The sequence below is a fragment of the Sebastes fasciatus genome, chromosome 17 (assembly GCF_043250625.1).
Source record: "Sebastes fasciatus isolate fSebFas1 chromosome 17, fSebFas1.pri, whole genome shotgun sequence".
In the NCBI taxonomy this organism is placed as follows: domain Eukaryota; kingdom Metazoa; phylum Chordata; class Actinopteri; order Perciformes; family Sebastidae; genus Sebastes; species Sebastes fasciatus.
The window spans coordinates 32,285,371-32,305,299 of NC_133811.1; the positions used below are offsets into that span (position 1 = coordinate 32,285,371).

The window sequence follows — 19,929 nt, forward strand, 5'->3', positions numbered from 1 at the left end:
TCTGCTGATTGCACTGAGGGGGGGGGGGCGTCCTGGCCCTGTTCTCACCTGGTGATAAGATGCGTCCTCAGTGGACGGATCACAAGTGGACAGCTCTAAGTACGCCTCATTTCCAGGTTCCTAGATGTATTTTAATGTTGTACTAGAACCTAGAACATGTTTACATGCTGTAATGTTCAAAAAGCCTTTATTCTTCTCATACTGTTCTCCTCAGTCTGCCTGCATAGAGCCCTTTTCAGCCTCAGTCTGAAAACCCCTGATTCAGAGCCTGTCTCCTCCAGGGTTAACCCTACCCAGTAGGGAAGGTGCTCCTTGTGTAGATATGAAGAAAACACAACAATTCTTCCTTTCAGTTGTGTTTCAGGTGATTATTCACTAATGAATCCATAGTTATGAATACCATACTACCAGAATGCTGCACACTGTTCCTTTAATGACATGTTTGAAATCAATATAGTACAAAGCCCCGTAATACTCTCATGAAGTGGTCACATGATGATGGGATTCACTGTATTAAGACACATGTTCCTGATATTTCTTTGATGTCATGTCGTTGTCATCAGCAGTATGAAGGTGAATGTGATGACTGGGCCTCTGTAAAGAAATCACCGTTTGTAGTTTTGGCAGCTGTTAATGTGCCACTTGGTTCAATCAAAGGTTCCTTTTAGGTTCCAGATTGCTTATGATCCCAAATGTAATAAAAAGGTATAGCAGAGACACGATACTGAGCTATAATGAGGGGGCTTTGATTGTTGATGGGTCCAGAGAGACCGTCCTGGTGCTTTCTGACCATACCGTCCATATAGCCCCGTTAATGGAGAGTAGTCGGTGATACAAATACAGGATCTGTGGTTATTTGTGAAATCAACCAGGCTACTTACCACCTTAATAGAGAAACGCCTCAGCTGCTGTTGCTGTGCCAGATTACTAACAGGGTTCAAATATACCTTAATTCAAGTCAGCAATATATATATATATATATATATATATACTATACACAAGAATGTGGCCAGACCATATTATTATGTAACAACTATGTTCACTTAGCCGGTGTTTAAACTGATCAAATTAGGACAAAAGGGTTAAAGGAACAGTGTTTCAGTGGATCTATTGGCAGAACAGGAATATAGCTATGCTTTCATTAGTGTATAATACCATGAAACTAAAGGTGTAAATCCACTTCCTTTGATTAGGATGAACAGAACTATGAAAATAAAAATACATTGCCAAATAACTAATGAAGCCTTTATTCTAGATGTGAGCCTACAGACACTAAACTAACTAAACTAACCAACTAACTAAAATAGAGACTGATTGATTCTTTTATGTGTGATGTTTAAACTCCCAAATCTGAAAGATTTTGGCCAAAGATTCTTCCTCCACCTTGAGTACGTTCTCCCAACACGACGTATCACTGGACAGAACCAGAACCACAATCTGGTTTATTGCCAAGTAGGTTTTAACATACAGGTAATTTGCTTTGTTGTATTGGTGTATAAAATAAACATAGTGAGAGAAAATTACATTTAAAAAATAAAATTTGCAGTTGCAAGAAAAATGTTTTTTGACTTTTGCTTTTTATTTATTCTTATTATTTTTTTAAGAATGCTGAAATTGTCCAATTCTTCTCAAAGACCCCGAATTAAGTTCAATGAATTTCAAAGTGTGTTGTTCACACCTGATGTGATCCGTACCTGAGTACACCTGATCCGTACCCGAGAACACCTTTTCAAGTGGACTCGGGTACGGATCGCCGTACCGTTGCCCGAGTACGGTACGATGCGTTCCATAACAACCATTCTGTGTCTCAGCCAGTCTAGACATCATTTCCTTCATTTCTTTCCTTCAGCTGTTGTACATATTTATTTAGTTGTACATAATTAAAAACCTACCCTGTGTCTGTGTGAAATATAGAACCAATCATAGAACCATAGAGTCCAGTGTCTGTGTGAAATATAGAACCAATCATAGAACCATAGAGTCCAGTGTCTGTGTGAAATATAGAACCAATCATAGAACCATAGAGTCCAGTGTCTGTGTGAACTATAGAACCAATCATAGAACCATAGAGTCCAGTGTCTGTGTGAACTATAGAACCAATCATAGAACCATAGAGTCCAGTGTCTGTGTGAACTATAGAACCAATCATAGAACCATAGAGTCCAGTGTCTGTGTGAAATATAGAACCAATCATAGAACCATAGAGTCCTGTGTCTGTGTGACATATAGAACCAGTGATAGAACCATAGAGTCCAGTGTCTGTGTGACATATAGAACCAATCATAGAACCATAGAGTCCAGTGTCTGTGTGACATATAGAACCAATCATAGAACCATAGAGTCCAGTGTCTGTGTGACATATAGAACCAATCATAGAACCATAGAGTCCTGTGTCTGTGTGACATATAGAACCAGTGATAGAACCATAGAGTCCAGTGTCTGTGTGACATATAGAACCAATCATAGAACCATAGAGTCCAGTGTCTGTGTGACATATAGAACCAATCATAGAACCATAGAGTCCAGTGTCTGTGTGACATATAGAACCAATCATAGAACCATAGAGTCCAGTGTCTGTGTGACATATAGAACCAATCATAGAACCATAGAGTCCAGTGTCTGTCTGACATATAGAACCAATCATAGAACCATAGAGTCCAGTGTCTGTGTGACATATAGAACCAATCATAGAACCATAGAGTCCAGTGTCTGTGTGAAATATAGAACCAATCATAGAACCATAGAGTCCAGTGTCTGTGTGAAATATAGAACCAATCATAGAACCATAGAGTCCAGTGTCTGTGTGACATATAGAACCAATCATAGAACCATAGAGTCCTGTGTCTGTGTGACATATAGAACCAGTGATAGAACCATAGAGTCCAGTGTCCGTGTGACATATAGAACCAATCATAGAACCATAGAGTCCAGTGTCTGTGTGACATATAGAACCAGTCATAGAACCATAGAGTCCTGTGTCTGTGTGACATATAGAACCAGTCATAGAACCATAGAGTCCAGTGTCTGTGTGACATATAGAACCAGTCATAGAACCATAGAGTCCATGGCGTTGCTGTAAGGTTGATATATAGAACCAATCATAGAACCATAGAGTCCAGTGTCTGTGTGACATATAGAACCAATCATAGAACCATAGAGTCCAGTGTCTGTGTGACATATAGAACCAATCATAGAACCATAGAGTCCAGTGTCTGTGTGACATATAGAACCAATCATAGAACCATAGAGTCCATGGCGTTGCTGTAAGGTTAAAAACAGAGAACTAGTACTAACAGTCATTGCTTTGTTGTGCATTTGCTTCTCCACTGATGGTATTTAGCCATATTCTCTGAAATCCCTGCTGGCTTGTTAAAAGTGAGCATTGAGGGCAAACTTTTGAAGGCAGCTCCTTAATGAGGACAGCTATAAAAGCACCCTGCGGACCGCCAATGAACACACAAACCTGGCATCCACTTTAATTACTGATAAGTTGTGAGCCAGCTAAAGGCAGCGGATTTCCCTCCCCCAGAGCCCCTAATCTGTTTAAAGCCGACTGCTGATCCTAACTGCCGAGTCGGAGGATTCGATGGCAGGTGCCACTGTGAAGTCCCAGAACAGACGCTATCAGTCTTGCATCCCAATCTCCACATCTCCCTGGGACTGAAACACAAGTTCACCTCTATGTGTCCAACTTTCTGGCACACTCCATTATTAGGAAATCTGCTCCATTGCACGTGGTGCGAAAATCAGAAGAAGCTCCAAGAAGTAATCATCGTCAGGCACGGAGCCGGAGCTTATGTGTTCTGGGTTCGACTTACTGGGAGGACAATGTGACTGTTTACATACTCTCTGTTTGTTCACTACACACATGAGGAATATGGAGGCTGCTTCATGTGTTAGACCACGTACCAGATCAGAAATCTCTTCAGCCTCCAGAAAAACTTTACATCGGCTAGTGGTGGAATACGCTATACCAGTGAATAGAACTTTAACCACTTCATTGCAATAGCATTGTCTTATAATGCATCATGAAGGAGATCAAACATGATCTAAATACTGTGTATTGTAATGTAGGGCAGAGCATTTAACTTAACAGTATCTGAGTACTGACCAAACCGTGTCTGAATAGTCACTGGGTTCTTGTGAATGCTGCAGGACAGCAGGTCCACAATGGTTTCCTTCATTTCCTTCTTGTCTTTTTCCAAACGTCTCCAGCTCCTCTGTGTGCTGAGTGTTTTCTGCTCCTGGTTTTGTTCACGGTGGTGATCTGATCATGTTGGAATGATGTGGTTTATTACAACGTTGGTTTTATTTCATTAGTAATATCATTAACCAATCAATAGAATGATGTCTCAATAAAACCCAAGCTCTGATAAACCATAGCTGGTGTGGTTGTGTAGTGTGTGGTCGTGAGGACGTTACCAACCCATCAGACTGTAGAGGAGTTTTAGAGGTGCTTGTTGCTGAACGTGTTCACCTGTGGAACCTGTGGAACCTGTGGAGTCTGTGGAATCTGTGGAACCTGTGGAACCTGTGGAACCTGTGGAGTCTGTGGAATCTGTGGAACCTGTGGAACCTGTGGAGTCTGTGGAATCTGTGGAATCGGAAAAGTAGGAAAAACAGCTCATAAAGACAGAAGAACAAGTGGTGAACCCCAGGTCATTGTTCAAAGATTGTCTTGAGAATTTTACTTCATCATCTCAGCTCAGATTGTTAACTTGAAGTCAGAGTTGACGATGTTCTCCAGTCTCCACTATCTGTTCTATTGGTTGAAATGGTCTTTCCCCCCGACAGCGATCCATTACTGATGAGCTCTGAAAAAGGAAAACAGCCGTCATCTGTAGCTGCTTAATCCTGTAAAAACATCTACCAATCACTGCCTCAAGGTCCGCTTGGAAAGAACCAATCAGACGCCTCCCTGCCTCCCTGCTCGTACTCTACCCTTGGCGTGCACCGGCTTGAACTCAAAGCGCATCTCCGCCGCACGTTTCCTGGAGAACGGAGCTCCTGAGGCCATGCTACCTTCACATTCTGCTAGCTTTCCAACATACCTTTAATCCCTACCTTTAATCTCTGATACAGGGCCGGTGTTGCGGGTACAGAACGGGTCTTCTGACTGCAGCCCGCGATCCCGTCAGCAGCAACGACATTCATATTGATTGATTCTACGGCACACAACCAGGTCTAACGCCGATATTCTGTGCCAGTCTAGGAAGTAGTGTCCTTTATGCAGCGAGGCTGAGTGTGAAGGTGACGAGGTTTGAGTCCCATTGTAGAGCAAACAACAACAACAACAACAACAAAGAAAAAGCATGTTCTTTTCCTAATCGTAAGCAGACCACAGTGGCTCTGCAGATATTGTGTGAGTGTTAAAAAACAACTTTCCTGTCTTGTGATAGCAGTGTGTGGTTCTCCCTCATTAACATATAGGTCCTGCCTGAAGACATTAAAATTACATTTTGGGGGGTCAAAAAAACAATACTATTGTAAAATGTGTTCATGTTTACACACTGAAGGGTGAGGAATGAGGTGACAGGGAACTGGAGGCTGATTTAGTCTGCTGCTGTTCTACGGACGATCTCACTGGTGAATCTTTAAGAAGAGCTCGGCCCGTTTACGGCTAAATCCCTGTGTTGTGTCGGAAGATTTAAACAATGAATGAAGGTACAGGTTGTGTCAGCTGTACGTGACGTTATGCTCAGGTTAGGTGAGGTCCGAGTGTGCGTCCGTGCCATCGTGTTGGTCCGAGCAGGAGGAAGCACAAGTGAAGATGATTTACTGCCGACGTGGAGAAATGTTACTGTGTTTTAATTTATTTATATTTGATTTGACTTTATTTTAATTGTACTTTGTAACATGTATTTAGTGGCTTGTTGAGTTGAGCGCCCCGTTGTGGCCTGTACTGCCCAGCAGCCGGCTCGGAGCTCATTTGATCAGCCTACTGGTCTTCAGGTTGGGAGTCTTATATTAAAGTGTCAGACGAGGCTGTGTCCTGAACTGATTTAGAGATCATTGATAATTGCTTTGCAGGCGTGTGACGGTTTGTAAAACTGTAAACATGGATTGTTATCAGTGGTTATCATTCCCATTCTGATGCTTCAGATGGGGCAAACTGCACCTGCTGTCCCACGTTGAGAAAGTGAAAGTGAAAGTGAATGTTGTGAATTGAAATTAAACAACTTACGGATCAACACAACTGCTTGGTTAGGTTTAGGAAGAGATTTGTTTTACTGATAACGTCAGTTATCGTCAGTGATATAATTTGAAGCAGCCAACCAGCAGACCAAGGTGGACTTTAAGCCCTAACATGTAATAAGATGTTGTAACCATCCGCAACACAATACAGTAAATTCCATTGTCTCTGTGCTGCCGAACTCTTCAGCCTCTTGGTAACTGGGAACTACTTTGTTGTAACTCAGTGTATCACTCCGCCCTGGAGCCAGATGTTGTAGCAGCTTCACACAGCTGACAGGCGTAGTGACACGACACCAGACACGTCTCTACTGACTCATTATTACACAGGAAGAACTCACACATACCAACATTCAGTTGATAAAATTTACTGTATTCTTTAATTCATATCTACATCTCCACCCCCCCACCCCCCCCGACCCCCCCGACCCCCAATAAAGAAAATTTCAATGAATACTTTTAATATATTTAGTCAGTTTTTCAGCTTCTGTACAGGATTGCTGATTTCATGAAGTTCACATATACTGTAGGGCAGCAACATCATTTTCTTTGATAGAGGAACCGAGAACGAGCATAAATGGAGTGAACAAGAGGACTCAGCGGGTAAGAGGTTAAACACACAGCTCATGGGGGGGATGTACAGAAGCGGCGCCGATGAGATAAACTATGTACAATACAAACCATTCGTACAAATTAGGCTCTAAGATATAGAATTCAATACATTACATTTGATATATTAAGTGACAATGAGCAAGCCCCATCCCCCACGAATGACTCACTGATCATTCAATCAACCAATCAATCAATCAATCAGTCAATCAATCAATCAATCAGCTAATCAGACATTCAATCAGCTGAGAATGAACCAATCACATCTAGCTGATGACAGCTGAAGATGGACAGTATCAGAGGATCTGAACCATCAACCTCCCGTTGCTCAAAGCATTAAACATTAAACTGACGTCTGAATCTTCAGCTGCCTCGTCGCAGGTTTGTTAAAAACATCTGTGGATTTTATTTTCTGTTTTAATCTTTTTAAATGAGGAGTTTTTCATTTTGTTTTCCAGTTATGCAGGATAAACCGTAGAGCGTAAATAACACAGCGGGGGCAAACAGTCCGTATGTTGTTGTCCAGAGAGTTAATCAATTCTATATGAGATATGTTAAAACAAAGTTATTAACATGAAAACTAAACATAAAGAACTAAGGGCAGAGTTTAATAAAAGGAGCAATCAGCTCTGCTATCTACACGTGGGTCAACAGGGACAAAGAACTAACTGTTAATAATGATAATCAATCACAGAGTTTTCCAGGTCATGTTTAAGCATATTACAGTCCTTTATACCACCTTCTAATTGTTAAACTGTTAAACTGTAACTGCTCTCTCTCTGCAGAATTCAGAAGATTAAATTGTTAAATCAGTGTTGATGTTTGACTCTCTGGTGTGAACATGTTCAGGGACAGAACGGCTAACAGACACGTTTCTCTGGGACGGGTAGAAGCCCCGGTCTGCGCTCCGCTCGTCCACGTTACTGTGAGTGTGTGTGTGGTTGTGGGAGCGTCAGCCGGAGGGGAAGTAGGGAGTGTCACTGTGGTAGTTATAGTCCGGGCAAACCTTCTGCACCAGTTTGTAGTCGGTGCTGTAGAAGGAAATGAAGATGCAGATGACTTTGAAAGGTTTGGAGCAGAGCCAGGAGACGTGGCTCTGGGTCTGTTCCTGGTAGCAGGTCTTGGACGGGTCGAAGTTGCAGAGCGTGTTCTTGGCGCCCTTCTCCACCTTCTCGTACTCGATGCGGCAGTTGAAGGACTTTGAATCCTTGGCGTCGATGACGGACTGCTGCGCCGCCACGTCGAACTCCACTATCTTGGTCGGCGGGACCAAGCTGACGGACACGTTGCCCTGGCCCGTGGAGTTGTGGCGGAAGTAGACACTGAAGGTGCCGTTGCCGTGATCCACGATCTTACCGGTGATCAGCAGGTTGAGTTTGACCGTCTTGATGTTGGAGTGGAAGTCCCCCCAGCCGAACATCTTCTTGAACTTCCCCGTCTTGACCATCGGCCGCCGTTTAGCCCGCGGCCGCGAGTCCTGCAGGTCCGTGGTGTTCCTCAGCCAGTCCCACAGGTCCTGCTCGGAGTAGGGCTCGGGAGTGTCGTAGCGAAGGTCCAAGGCTGTGCTGTTCTCTTTGCCGTGTAGAGTCTGTGACAGCAGCCTACTGATGGACATATCCTTACTGCTTTCTGTCCATATGTGCTTTAGTGTGGACTTGGGGCTTCCCGACTTCACGATGTCTGACTTTGAGGCGTCGGCACTCGTAACCTGCGAAGAAAGAAAACACATCTGGTTGGCTACAGATCTCTTTGGCTCCTGTTGGCTTCGTTTGACCTATTTTCAGGAAATGTAATTTGGTACTATAGGTGAACTAGATATATTGTTCTATTCCAATACATTGCTGGTGCAACCTGTAGTCCTTTAGGCCTTAAGGCCAGCAGAAAGGAAAAATCTGTTAACAGGCAAGCATTCAGTTCAACAAATAAGGAAAGAAAAACTGTTCAAAATCTTTCTAAAAGTGTTTTGTTTGACCCGTCCATCCACCCCGTCCTCCTCCCTACGTGGACTCTGTCCTTCTTTATACTACATCACCTGTCTTCCGGAGCAGTGACTCTGACAACTCAATATTGGGTTTACATTGGAGTTGCCTGAAAGCCCGGTGCGTCTCATACTGATGCTATAAAGGGTTCCTTGTGCATCGGTATGAGACGTCGAGGGCCGTGACAAAACATCCGTATTTGCATAAACACACCCGATGTCAAAGAAGTCCACACTGCTCAAAGGTGAAGACTTCCATGCTGGTTTTCTGTTAAGTGATTCACAGTCAAAGAGGACTCCACATTACGAGGAGGCTGGAGGGAAGGAGGTCTCAGCTTAAGGCCCTCCCTACAACGGTTTGAGCTAAACGCACTTCTGTATTGGGTGAAATGATGCGTCATGAGATATTATTTATCTATATCATATATATATATATCATTCAGGAAATATTGACTTTCATATTCAAGCAAGCCGTTTTCAACTAAATTGACCAATCAAATGTATTCCCCGGGGGGGGGGGACAGATCAATCTTTGCTGCAAGCTTCAGTTTCACATCATGAGAGCAGACGGATCCAAATTGTGAATTATAGAGAAGCGAGCTGAGCGAGCAGAAGAAGAATCCAGCAATCAGAGTAAAACATACTGCTCCCATCTCCATCTCCTCCCTCCGCCACGGAGAGGGAGTCTCCGCCGGCTCACACTGATAAATGCAGCGGCTGTTCCGAGGTTAAAGAGCGGACTATTAACTAAAGAGTGCTCCTTGAATTGATGATTGATGAACCCGAGGGGGTTCACTATTTAGCGGCGATGAGTGGAATTAGGCTCACACAGGCCCCGCTGGAGGTGTGTGACATTGATTGGCTGATTTCTACTGTACAACGTGACAGCAGATCCGTCTTGCTGAGGTTTTTGCATTTCGCAGGTCGCCCCCCCCCAGGATCGATACTCTGAAAATAAGGTTTCGCTACCAATCAGCTGGAATTGAATTGCCTCACAGCGTGTCTCTCCACACCGTGGGGACGTTCAGAGAGCTGAACACAGACTGTAACAAGGCCAATATGCATGGACTGGAACACACGTCACAGACAGAGCAACAGATAATACATCAAGAGGGAACTCTCAATAACTTCAATTTGAATAAAGATGTGAAGAACAAGGTGGTAGTTCTGTGTGGGCGTCTCCCCATGAGCACCTTCTAATGTGGATCATGTAGCCTACAGTACTGGATGTGCAGCAGCAAGACATGCTGCTGGTTATTACTGGTCTCAGAGCTCTGAAACAGCCAATCACAGTTAGCCTAATAACGACAGCTCAGCAAACTTTACCTCCTGTTGATGGTTCAGAGCGTCACGACATGAACACAACACACACACATCTGCACACATCTGCACCCAAAGACAGATAGAAGATGATCGGTCATCAGTTACGAGGCCTTTAATAATAATAACAAGGATAGAAATATAAAATAAGAAACCGTTTATAGCCTACGATTATATTGGACTGATGTATCTCTGCTCGTACTTTTGTATTCAAGATGATGTATATGATATGATGTTTATCTCTTTGACGTGGCTGGTTTACATATTCAAGATAATATCAGATGATGGCAGTAAAAATGCTCAAGAACCTTCCCATGTCTACAGAATCGGCTCTTCCCCAGAAACACTGCTCTGGATGTTATTGCATTAATGTTGTCTCGTGTTTTAGCTGATCATCTCGGTGTTTAGTATTTTAGTGAAGAAGTGAGTTTGGAGAGTTGATACCCAAAGTATCAGCCTCTTGTCTTGTTTTGCCCGTCAGTACTTGATAAAAAAGGGATGTGTGTCCTCAGCCCTGTGAACATCTGGACTGCTACGTCTCAGTTACGTCTGGAAGGAAACAGACTACGTTTGTCTTTGCATTCATATTTTAAATCATGACACGGGCGTCTTCCCTAAATAGTCTAGTAGAAGCAAACGTTGCCCTTCACTCTGAGAGAGAAGCCAGCGGAGATAACAATAATGACCGGAGAGGAGGAAGAAGCACAGAGAGTTAGCAGCCAGAGTGGGAACGACAACTGGATCTCCAGTCTGCTGTATACAGGTAAACAGGTAAACAGTGCCTTCTCCACGTACCGCTTGATAGAAAGAAATACCTGTAACCATGGTAACTGTACACATCAAAGATGGCGACAGCTGTAGCCTCAGAATGCTCATGAGACGGAGCAATTAAAATGCACGATGTAAATGATGGAAACTAAAACTAACAGTCAGGACTAAATGTGACTACAACTGATACACATCTTCATCAGAAGACCAGAATGATCACGAATCATTAGACACCAAGCTTTGGATTTCACATCAATAAAGACAATATGCAATATGTTAAATAGGGACAGTGCAATATGTTGCATCTGTGTAGTATTGGGTTATTGTCTGTGCAGTATGGGCGGGACGGTGGACGGTGGACGGTGGACGGTGCAGTGCTCTACCTGGGTGCAATACCTGCCATGGTGTGCGTGATGGGATGTGCTATTATGTACGTGTCGAAACATCTGTCTTCCTGCCTGATGTGGAACCGTCTATTATTCTTGTTTTTGTTTTAATTTAGTGATCGTAACTGCAGTTGGACGGAGTCCAGGAAAAATGTCCCCACGGGGACAATAAAAGTAGATCTTATCTTATCTAAAAGAGTTGATCTGAACAACTGTAACATTCAGAGGAGACGTATTAAATCCAGAGCTCATTGTGCACTATTAGACTGTAAGACATAACCCTGGAGACGGTGTTCTACTGTAGACGTTCAGACATCCAGAAGGGAAGAAACAAACAGGAGCTGAGTGAAGTTACCAGCCCTCCGTCTCCGTCTCCGTCTCCGTCTCCGTCTCCGTCTCCGAGGATCTATCTTTAGCCTGAAGGGTTAAACTCAGAGAGCACTTGGCTGCGTGAGGCAGATACACTCAGCAATCATTTCCTATTCAAACAGGTGAGGTGGCCTTCTCCTGCTGAAGACTCTCCCCGGACGGTGGGGGGGGATTACGGTGGAATGGATTTATGATAATGTGCCTGCTTATGAAGAGGATCTGGTAAAGTCCCTTTTCTCAAAGTGCATTCAATAGAATTGATTAAAAATGAACATAAAAACAGAATACAAAGACCTTTGAGAGGAATCCTCTTTTATTTCTGATCGTCACAGAACTGCACACATAATACCTCATATATACCATAATACCATCAAACTATGATACCAGCCAGTAGTATTATATTTCACGTTAACCAGACGATTTCACATCCTTTACTTCATTCCTCTAGGAAGTAAGGAAGTCAAGTAGAAGTGTTTAGGTACAACAGGGCAGATTAACTCACTAGGGGGGGAATATGAACTCTGGGCTCCTATTGGGGACAAATATGCAAACAAATGCTCTATATATATATTACATATATATTATATATATATATCATATATAATATAGATATATATATTATATATTTATATATAATATATATAGATATATAATATATAGATATATATATATAATATATATATATTGGGTCAGAATATAGGAGCCGTTTTACAGCCCTTACCTTTGCAGTTTTTAATTGATCTTTATTGGTGATTATTACTGAATTAATCTGTAATACATAAAGTAACCGGCCCCTGAGAGTCTTCGTTCCTGCAGTCTCTCTTCCTGAAACAGCCGGTTGCTGTATTTCGAGCAACCTTTACCCAAACACAGGTTGCGTGTGCATTAGTAGGAGTCTATTTCTAACAGCACATTAATGAACATGTGCTTCTCTGGTGACGGTACGAGGATGTCTGTCAGCCTGATGATCAAACTGAAGAGTCATGTTGTTTCACTACATTCCTTCATGTTAGAGCTGCTTTCTGTTTCCTGTGACTGTGTTTGGTATGAACCTCTAACCTCAGTCAGTAGTGAGCGAGCAGCCCGTTCTCACTCCCAGGGCTGCAGATAGCCAGGCTTTGTCATGGCCATCGGCGTTCGATACCGCCGCACAAGGCGCACCTTAGTGAGTGACGCCAAGAGGAACTTCAGTGGTTTTGATGCTGAAAATAGCGTGACGCCAAGAAGGGGCGTGACGCCAAGAAGGGGCGATGAGAATTACGAGGAGAATTTTTCGTCTTCACATGCCTAGTGTGATATTTCTGTTCCTTTGTGAGGGATGGCGAGTTCGCTGCCGTCAGGTGGGACAACCAAACTGAGTGAAGTATGGACAGCCCGTCCCGTCCTCTCTGTGCCACCCAGGAGAACATCAACAACCCTTTCTTCTTTCTTTTCTTTTTCTTTTGGCAACACCAGACCGCCAGCATCACACACAACGCTTCCGTCGCCATGATCGACGGTTGCTTCGACCGCCTCCCCGATGACGTCTGAACTCGCACATGATCGTCCGAGACACTGCAAGAGTTTATGGCGCTGTGATCGTTAGATCTGACATGGTGACCATCGTCTGATCCCGGCATTAGGGAACAATCACAGCTCCTCTCCGTCTATAGCCACTAATATAATATGTAATACTGATGCAGTGTATTGATGTGTAGAAGTGTAAAGCCATTGAAGGACTGCAGCGTCTCTATCTCAGCTAATAGCAATAATAACATCCGACTGAGCCTAAAGTGTGCCGTGTGTGGCTGTTTATCTGTGCTCATTGTCTGTCCCGTCCAGTGGGGGGCTCTCTGCGGTGCATACGGACGTGTTTATCTGAGCAGTTCTCAGTTCTCAGGCTCCGGCATCATCCAGCATGTTTGGGGCCGAGGGCCAGCGGATCCCGGAGCTGCCAGCTGTAGAGCGCTCACCTGAGGGGACGGTGCATCTGGTAAACATGGCCGGCACCGCGGCCAGCACGGGCCTCGCAGATACCTGACTACCGGCCAGACAGCCAGTTGGTCGCCCCCGGGCAAGGAGGACTGCTGGGCAAGGCAGGCGGCGCCGTCTCCGTCTGTACTGTTCGGTCCAGACGTCAACTCTCTACTGAAGTCTCTGCTCACGGTGACGAGCTCTTTCTAAACCTCTAAAGTTTTCTACCATGATCTGCAGCCTCTCATGTCATCCTCCTCCTCCTCGTCGTTACATTCAAGACTGAAGTCACAGAAATAAGCCTTTCAATGTTTCCATCAACATTAATAAAGCTATATATTAATAAAGCTTTGTATTAATAAAGCTTTGTATTAATAAAGCTTTGTATTAAATGTCACATCATTTAAGAAACATGGAATTTATACTCCTGAAAAGATGGAAACCAAAAATAGCTGAGAACTCGTTTGATTACTTACATGTAGTCCTAACAAGTACTAACATGTATTACATGTAAGTACATGTAGTACATGTTAGTACTAAAAGGAACAAAGTCCTGGAACTCGCTACCTGATCTCATGAAAGTTGCTGCAAACATCCTCTCTTTAAAGACAGCTACCAGATCCTGATGAATTCAGCATCAAGCCTGTTCTCATGTTTAGCTGTTAAATGTAATGTTATGTGTTCTTTATTGTATCTCGCTGTATTCTGTCTAACCTTCTTTTACCTCACTGATGTAATCCCCTAGTTTCATAAAAGAGATATTTAGATATATTCTATTCTATTGTATCTGTCCCCATCTATTAAAGCATCAATAGATAAATAAACCCTGCTATAATGTCTTCTGTTGCTGGAGAGGATCTTTGTCCAGTCTGAGAAGATAACCTTGATGACAACATCTTGGGTTGACCTTGGAGACTACAAGGTCATAATTGACAGACAGGCTGGGATGTTTCAGAGACCCGGTTAGGCCGGAGGGTTTAATGAGGATCGAAGGATCCAGCATGTTTTAACCCCTCGCCCCGTACTGTGGACTAAAAGTCATCAATAAAGAAGATATCTGAGATGAATGACTGTTTAATGAGTCTGAACTTTAATAAACCTGCTTCTGTTGATTGACTTATAATTGATCCAACTCAATGTAGTTTCAAATGTAGAAAGTGATTGTATTTATAGCCCAGCCGGGGGCTAGCTCACGCTATCGTGTTCCTCAACGTTAGTGTTCCTGCAGTGCTTCAATCTGACCAGTATTCACTGGTTCAGGTCCAGTCTGACCAGTATTCACTGGTTCAGGTCCAGTATTCACTGGTTCAGGTCCAGTATTCACTGGTTCAGGTCCAGTCTGACCAGTATTCACTGGTTCAGGTCCAGTATTCACTGGTTCAGGTCCAGTATTTACTGGTTCAGGTCCAGTATTCACTGGTTCAGGACCAGTATTCACTGGTTCAGGTCCAGTACAGTACAGGGATTCACTGATGCACTTACTGATATATGCATAGTGTGCAGGTACAAATCTATCCGTCCACCAGATGAGTCCAGAGAGACGGACCCGGTGCTGCTGTTGTCTGATATAACATGACTGAGTCCTGAAACTCTCTGGTCTCTTCTCTCACCACTGAAACCCTGAACTAGACGGACCGGGACGCCGTCCTGAAGCCAAGGCAGCACGCAGCGTCAGTCTGACGCCTTAACGGGCTCTTTACAATCGCAAATTTGGATTAGCAACCAGAAAAGTGGGCGACCATCCCGGGGCCCCAGACCCCAGACCCCAGACCCCAGACCCCAGACCCCAGACCCAGACCCAGACCCAGACCCAGACCCAGACCCAGACCCCAGACCCAGACCCAGACCAAGACCCCAGGCCCAGACCTAGACCCCAGACCCCAGCTGAACTGTTGGGCAGTACTGCACCACACAGTCAACTGATCAGTAGGAGCCGTAACATGACATCTGTGTTATCACTCAACCTCCAGGCTCCTTCTGGTAGCAGCGTCCAAACAAGTCAGCCACAAGAGACCCTTTAACATGAAACCAGAGCAGAGATAATACAGATCCTTCTAGCCTCAAACTGAGGTCTGAATGACAAAGACACAAACATATATATAAGGTAACATTAGACATTAAACTAAGTTATAAAATCAGTTTAATCCACAACAGAACTCGTTAAAGGATGCTGCACTAACTGTTCATCATCACACCTCACATCCTCTGAACACCAACTGTTCTTCATCATCACACCTCACATCCTCTGAACACCAACTGTTCTTCATCATCACACCTCACATCCTCTGAACACTAACTGTTCATCATCACACCTCACATCCTCTGAACACCAACTGTTCTTCATCATCACACCTCACATCCTCTGAACACCAACTGTTCTTCATCATCACACCTCACATCCTCTGAACACCAACTGTTCTTCATCATCACACCTCACATCCTCTGAACACCAACTGTTCTTCATCATCACACCTCACATCCTCTGAACACCAACTGTTCTTCATCATCACACCTCACATCCTCTGAACACCAACTGTTCTTCATCATCACACCTCACATCCTCTGAACACCAACTGTTCTTCATCATCACACCTCACATCCTCTGAACACCAACTGTTCTTCATCATCACACCTCACATCCTCTGAACACCAACTGTTCTTCATCATCACACCTCACATCCTCTGAACACCAACTGTTCTTCATCATCACACCTCACATCCTCTGAACACCAACTGTTCTTCATCATCACACCTCACATCCTCTGAACACCAACTGTTCTTCATCATCACACCTCACATCCTCTGAACACCAACTGTTCTTCATCATCACATCTCACATCCTCTGAACAACCTCCTGGTCAGACAGCAGAGCTGAGACTGCTGGATGCTGGATAGATACTGTAGTAAGCAGCTAGATGCACAAACCCAGATGCATGCTGGGGGTTCAGAGAGAGACTGATTAGCTGGATATAACATGAGTGTTAATAGACATACATGTCTTTAATTCAGTCCCATAAAGAGCAGAACTGAGTGTGTTCCTCCAGACAGCAGCTGTTCAGTGTTATTATGTAAATGCTCTCATGGATCATGGACCGATACAGACTTTAATCAGTCACTCACAGAGATTAACATGTTTAAATGAGCCAGATTAACAACAAGCATGTTTATGAATGTTGAGAATTATTATAAGTGGCCCTTAAATCTCAGAGTGATGTCACACAGTCATTAATGGAGACACATTATACTGCTGGAAGATTTAAAGTCTACGTTTAATTTTCAAACTCTATTTGTTTCACTTGTGTGCTGTGACATTTAGTTTTGTTCATTTTCAAACTTGTAGTTTTGAGGCCGACCGACGAGGCTGACATCACTAGAGGTTATTTATCAGACTTCACACAGCTCTCTCTGGAGCCACTAAAGGAGTTCTACCACAATGTTCACATATGCTGTAGTATTTCCTCCCCAACACCTGAACACACACTGATGTGTGTGTCACTGTGTGTTTGGCGTGTCAAAGTTCAGTCAGATAAATCACTTAGTTCTTCATTGAAATGAACAGGGAGTCAAATCTCTGTCTAAATGCCCTTTTTGTGTGATGAATTTGCATGTCAATATATTTTTTCTGTTTTTGTCGTGAGCACTTTCACACCCAATGTGAATATTAAAGATCCTTGAGTGCTTTGAGTGATCGAGTGAGTTTCTGTATTTATGAACCAACAACACGAGGTTCTGGAGTCCTTTCAACCTCGACGAAGGCAGCACACACCAGTTCAGCTCCTTCCGTTCACACCTTCACAATAAAAGTCCTAGACATGTAGAATATTTGCAGGCGAGTATTTTGCATTTTGTGTTGTTTATTTGTGGCACCCCTCTGTTTTGATCTGTGGTATGCAGAAACTTCTTTTTTTCTGACAATTAGGAGTTTAATCCAAGAAACTACAAAGTGTGAAAGATGCTCTACGTCTGCGTTACTGTGGACATCCAGCGTGTGATGGAACGTAGTGGAGATCCGCTCAGTTCACCATTAACATGGACATTTGTCCTTCAGTCACTTGTTGTTATATTTACAACAGTGAATAGAAAGTCTTGTGTTTTATTCACTTCTATCTAACTAATGTTGTGAATCCTAATTAGTCCTGAAGGGAGCACACAGAAGTCCTCCGAGTCACCCAGCAACACATGCGTATCACGTCCACAAGTCATTTCCCAAATGTTTAACAGGACTGACTGACTGATTGATGATGTCATTTTGCTGGAAAGAAGGCAGTAGCCGGTGTTGCTAAACTCATATATCATCATAAAATTAGACAGGACATAAAAAAAGAGCATAAAAGTAAAAAAAAAAAAGAAAGTCCCTCCAGTTGGGGGGGGGGGGGGGGGGGCAGGAGACAGAGCAGAGACAGAGTCAGAGTCAGAGTCGGCCCACCGGCTGTCAGAGGAAAGTCAAGCTAAAGAACAGAAAACACATCTAATACAGAGACTAGACCAACTAAACTAAAGAATACTCCCATGTGGAGAAGACATGTCCCCGTAGACCAACTAAAGAATACTCCCATGTGGAGAAGACATGTCCCCGCAGACCAACATTATCAAAAACACAACTCTTTATATTCTACATGTTTAAATCATGGAGGTTTAACATCCGTAGAACTTCCCTCCCTAGATGTGTGATGTCCTCTCAGTGTAAAGTCTATAGGGAAAGGCTCAGGGGGCACACAAAGCGAGACACAATCCCTCACTGGCTTCCCATCTATCAGTACAACACTGTTCTCCGTGACGCAGCACCACATCGGAACCGGTGAGGACTCACAGAGCGTTACGTCCAGCTCAGTTCCTACGTATCTTCAAGAACTTCACTAGACGCCTCGTCTGGATCCAAGAAGACTCTCATCTCAACTCTGCTCTTTCTAGAAGAAGTCCAGGAAGTTCTTTCATTTGTTCTTGTATAATTAACTTGTCTCTTTCTGCTGAACACGCCGGTGTTACTGATGTGCCTGTGTTACTGCCAACAGCTGAGGACCGGGACAATAAATCAAAAAGCAAACACTCGCATTGCGATCTGTGTTGCGTTGTGAGCTCTTTGGTAACGTGCACCTCGCTGACTGGAGAGAGCAGACTGCATTAATTCATACTGTACACACTGTGGTGTAGTGTAGTAGTGGTTAGCAACAACATACAAGCAGGAACCAGATACTGTATGAGGAGCAGAGCACAGTCACGTCCCAGGCTGTGGTTTGTGGAGGATGAGCAGAGCTGGCAGCGTCTCATTTGCTTTTTTACTGCCCAATACCACAGAAGACAAAAGATCTGAGATGAGATGAGCTCCAGATGATTCTCTCTCTCTCTTTTGAAAATTTCCAATCATCGTTCTCGTGCCGAGGGAGCCGCGGAGCAGGGCCGGAATAAAATGTTGGGCGAAGAATGAAGGCACCGAGCACAATGTGGTGTGTGTGTGAAAGAAGCTGTATGAAAGCTCCAGAGAATGAAAAGAGAAAGGGCGGAAGAGAAAGAGAAGGAAATTTGAGGATGTTAGCTTTACAATAGAGGAAGAGCAGGACTGAGGAGGATTGACCCTGAACATACGGACAATTAACCTTCAGTTCAGCAGAGTAAGCAAGAGAGAACTGAGCCCTCACAGGCGCTACACTGATAAGAGAACATACTCTGAAGGCCTGGAAGGAGGTTCAGTCTACAGCGGCTCTGAGGTATCACCATGTTTACTATGTTTACAGGAATTACACAATAATCACGACTCTGCAACTGCTTCTATCGTTCATAATGTCAGCTGGTGTCAACAACAGCCTTTATAGTAATAATCAAAACCCATCCATCCATCCGTCCATCCATCCATCCATCCATCCATCCATCCATCCATCCATCCATCCATCCATCCATCCATCCATCCATCCATCCATCCATCCATCCATCCATCCACCCACCCACGTCCTACGTCCCACGTGCCAGGTACGGCGTGTCAACAAACACTCATTCCATACTCAAAGTCTTTTCAAAATGACCTTCTGTGTTCACAGGAAGTCAGGTTGAAGCCAACAAAACTATTTTTATGGTAAAGAAAAGAGAACGGTTGACATGAAGTCGTCTGACTGACGTGACCAAATAAGGCAACGTTGTCTTCTAGTCTCACAGGGTACACAGACAGTGGACGTCCTGTGTTTGTTTGATGCTGGACAACGTCACCAACTCTTAGTTAATGTTTACAACCTGGTCTGAATTGTACGGAGCTGAACATCTGTTAGCAGATGTGCAGCATCAAACAGCAGCGAGCATTGAAGGAAGCTGTAAAACAGGACAAAGACGTTTGAGGCTGAGCGGCTCAGATAAACTCTGCATAAG

General features: G+C 43.8%; 1 protein-coding gene across 1 annotated transcript in view; it reads right to left on the minus strand.

Moving 5' to 3' along the window:
- Nucleotides 1-6,622: 6,622 nt before the first annotated feature.
- Nucleotides 6,623-19,929, minus strand: part of nxph1 (neurexophilin 1) — a 72,162-nt gene continuing 58,855 nt past the window's right edge. Inside the window, exon 2 of the mRNA XM_074613948.1 lies at nucleotides 6,623-8,509. Within this exon, the coding sequence (XP_074470049.1) occupies nucleotides 7,754-8,509 (756 nt within the window). The 3' untranslated portion in view covers nucleotides 6,623-7,753. The remainder of the gene's footprint in view (nucleotides 8,510-19,929) is intronic.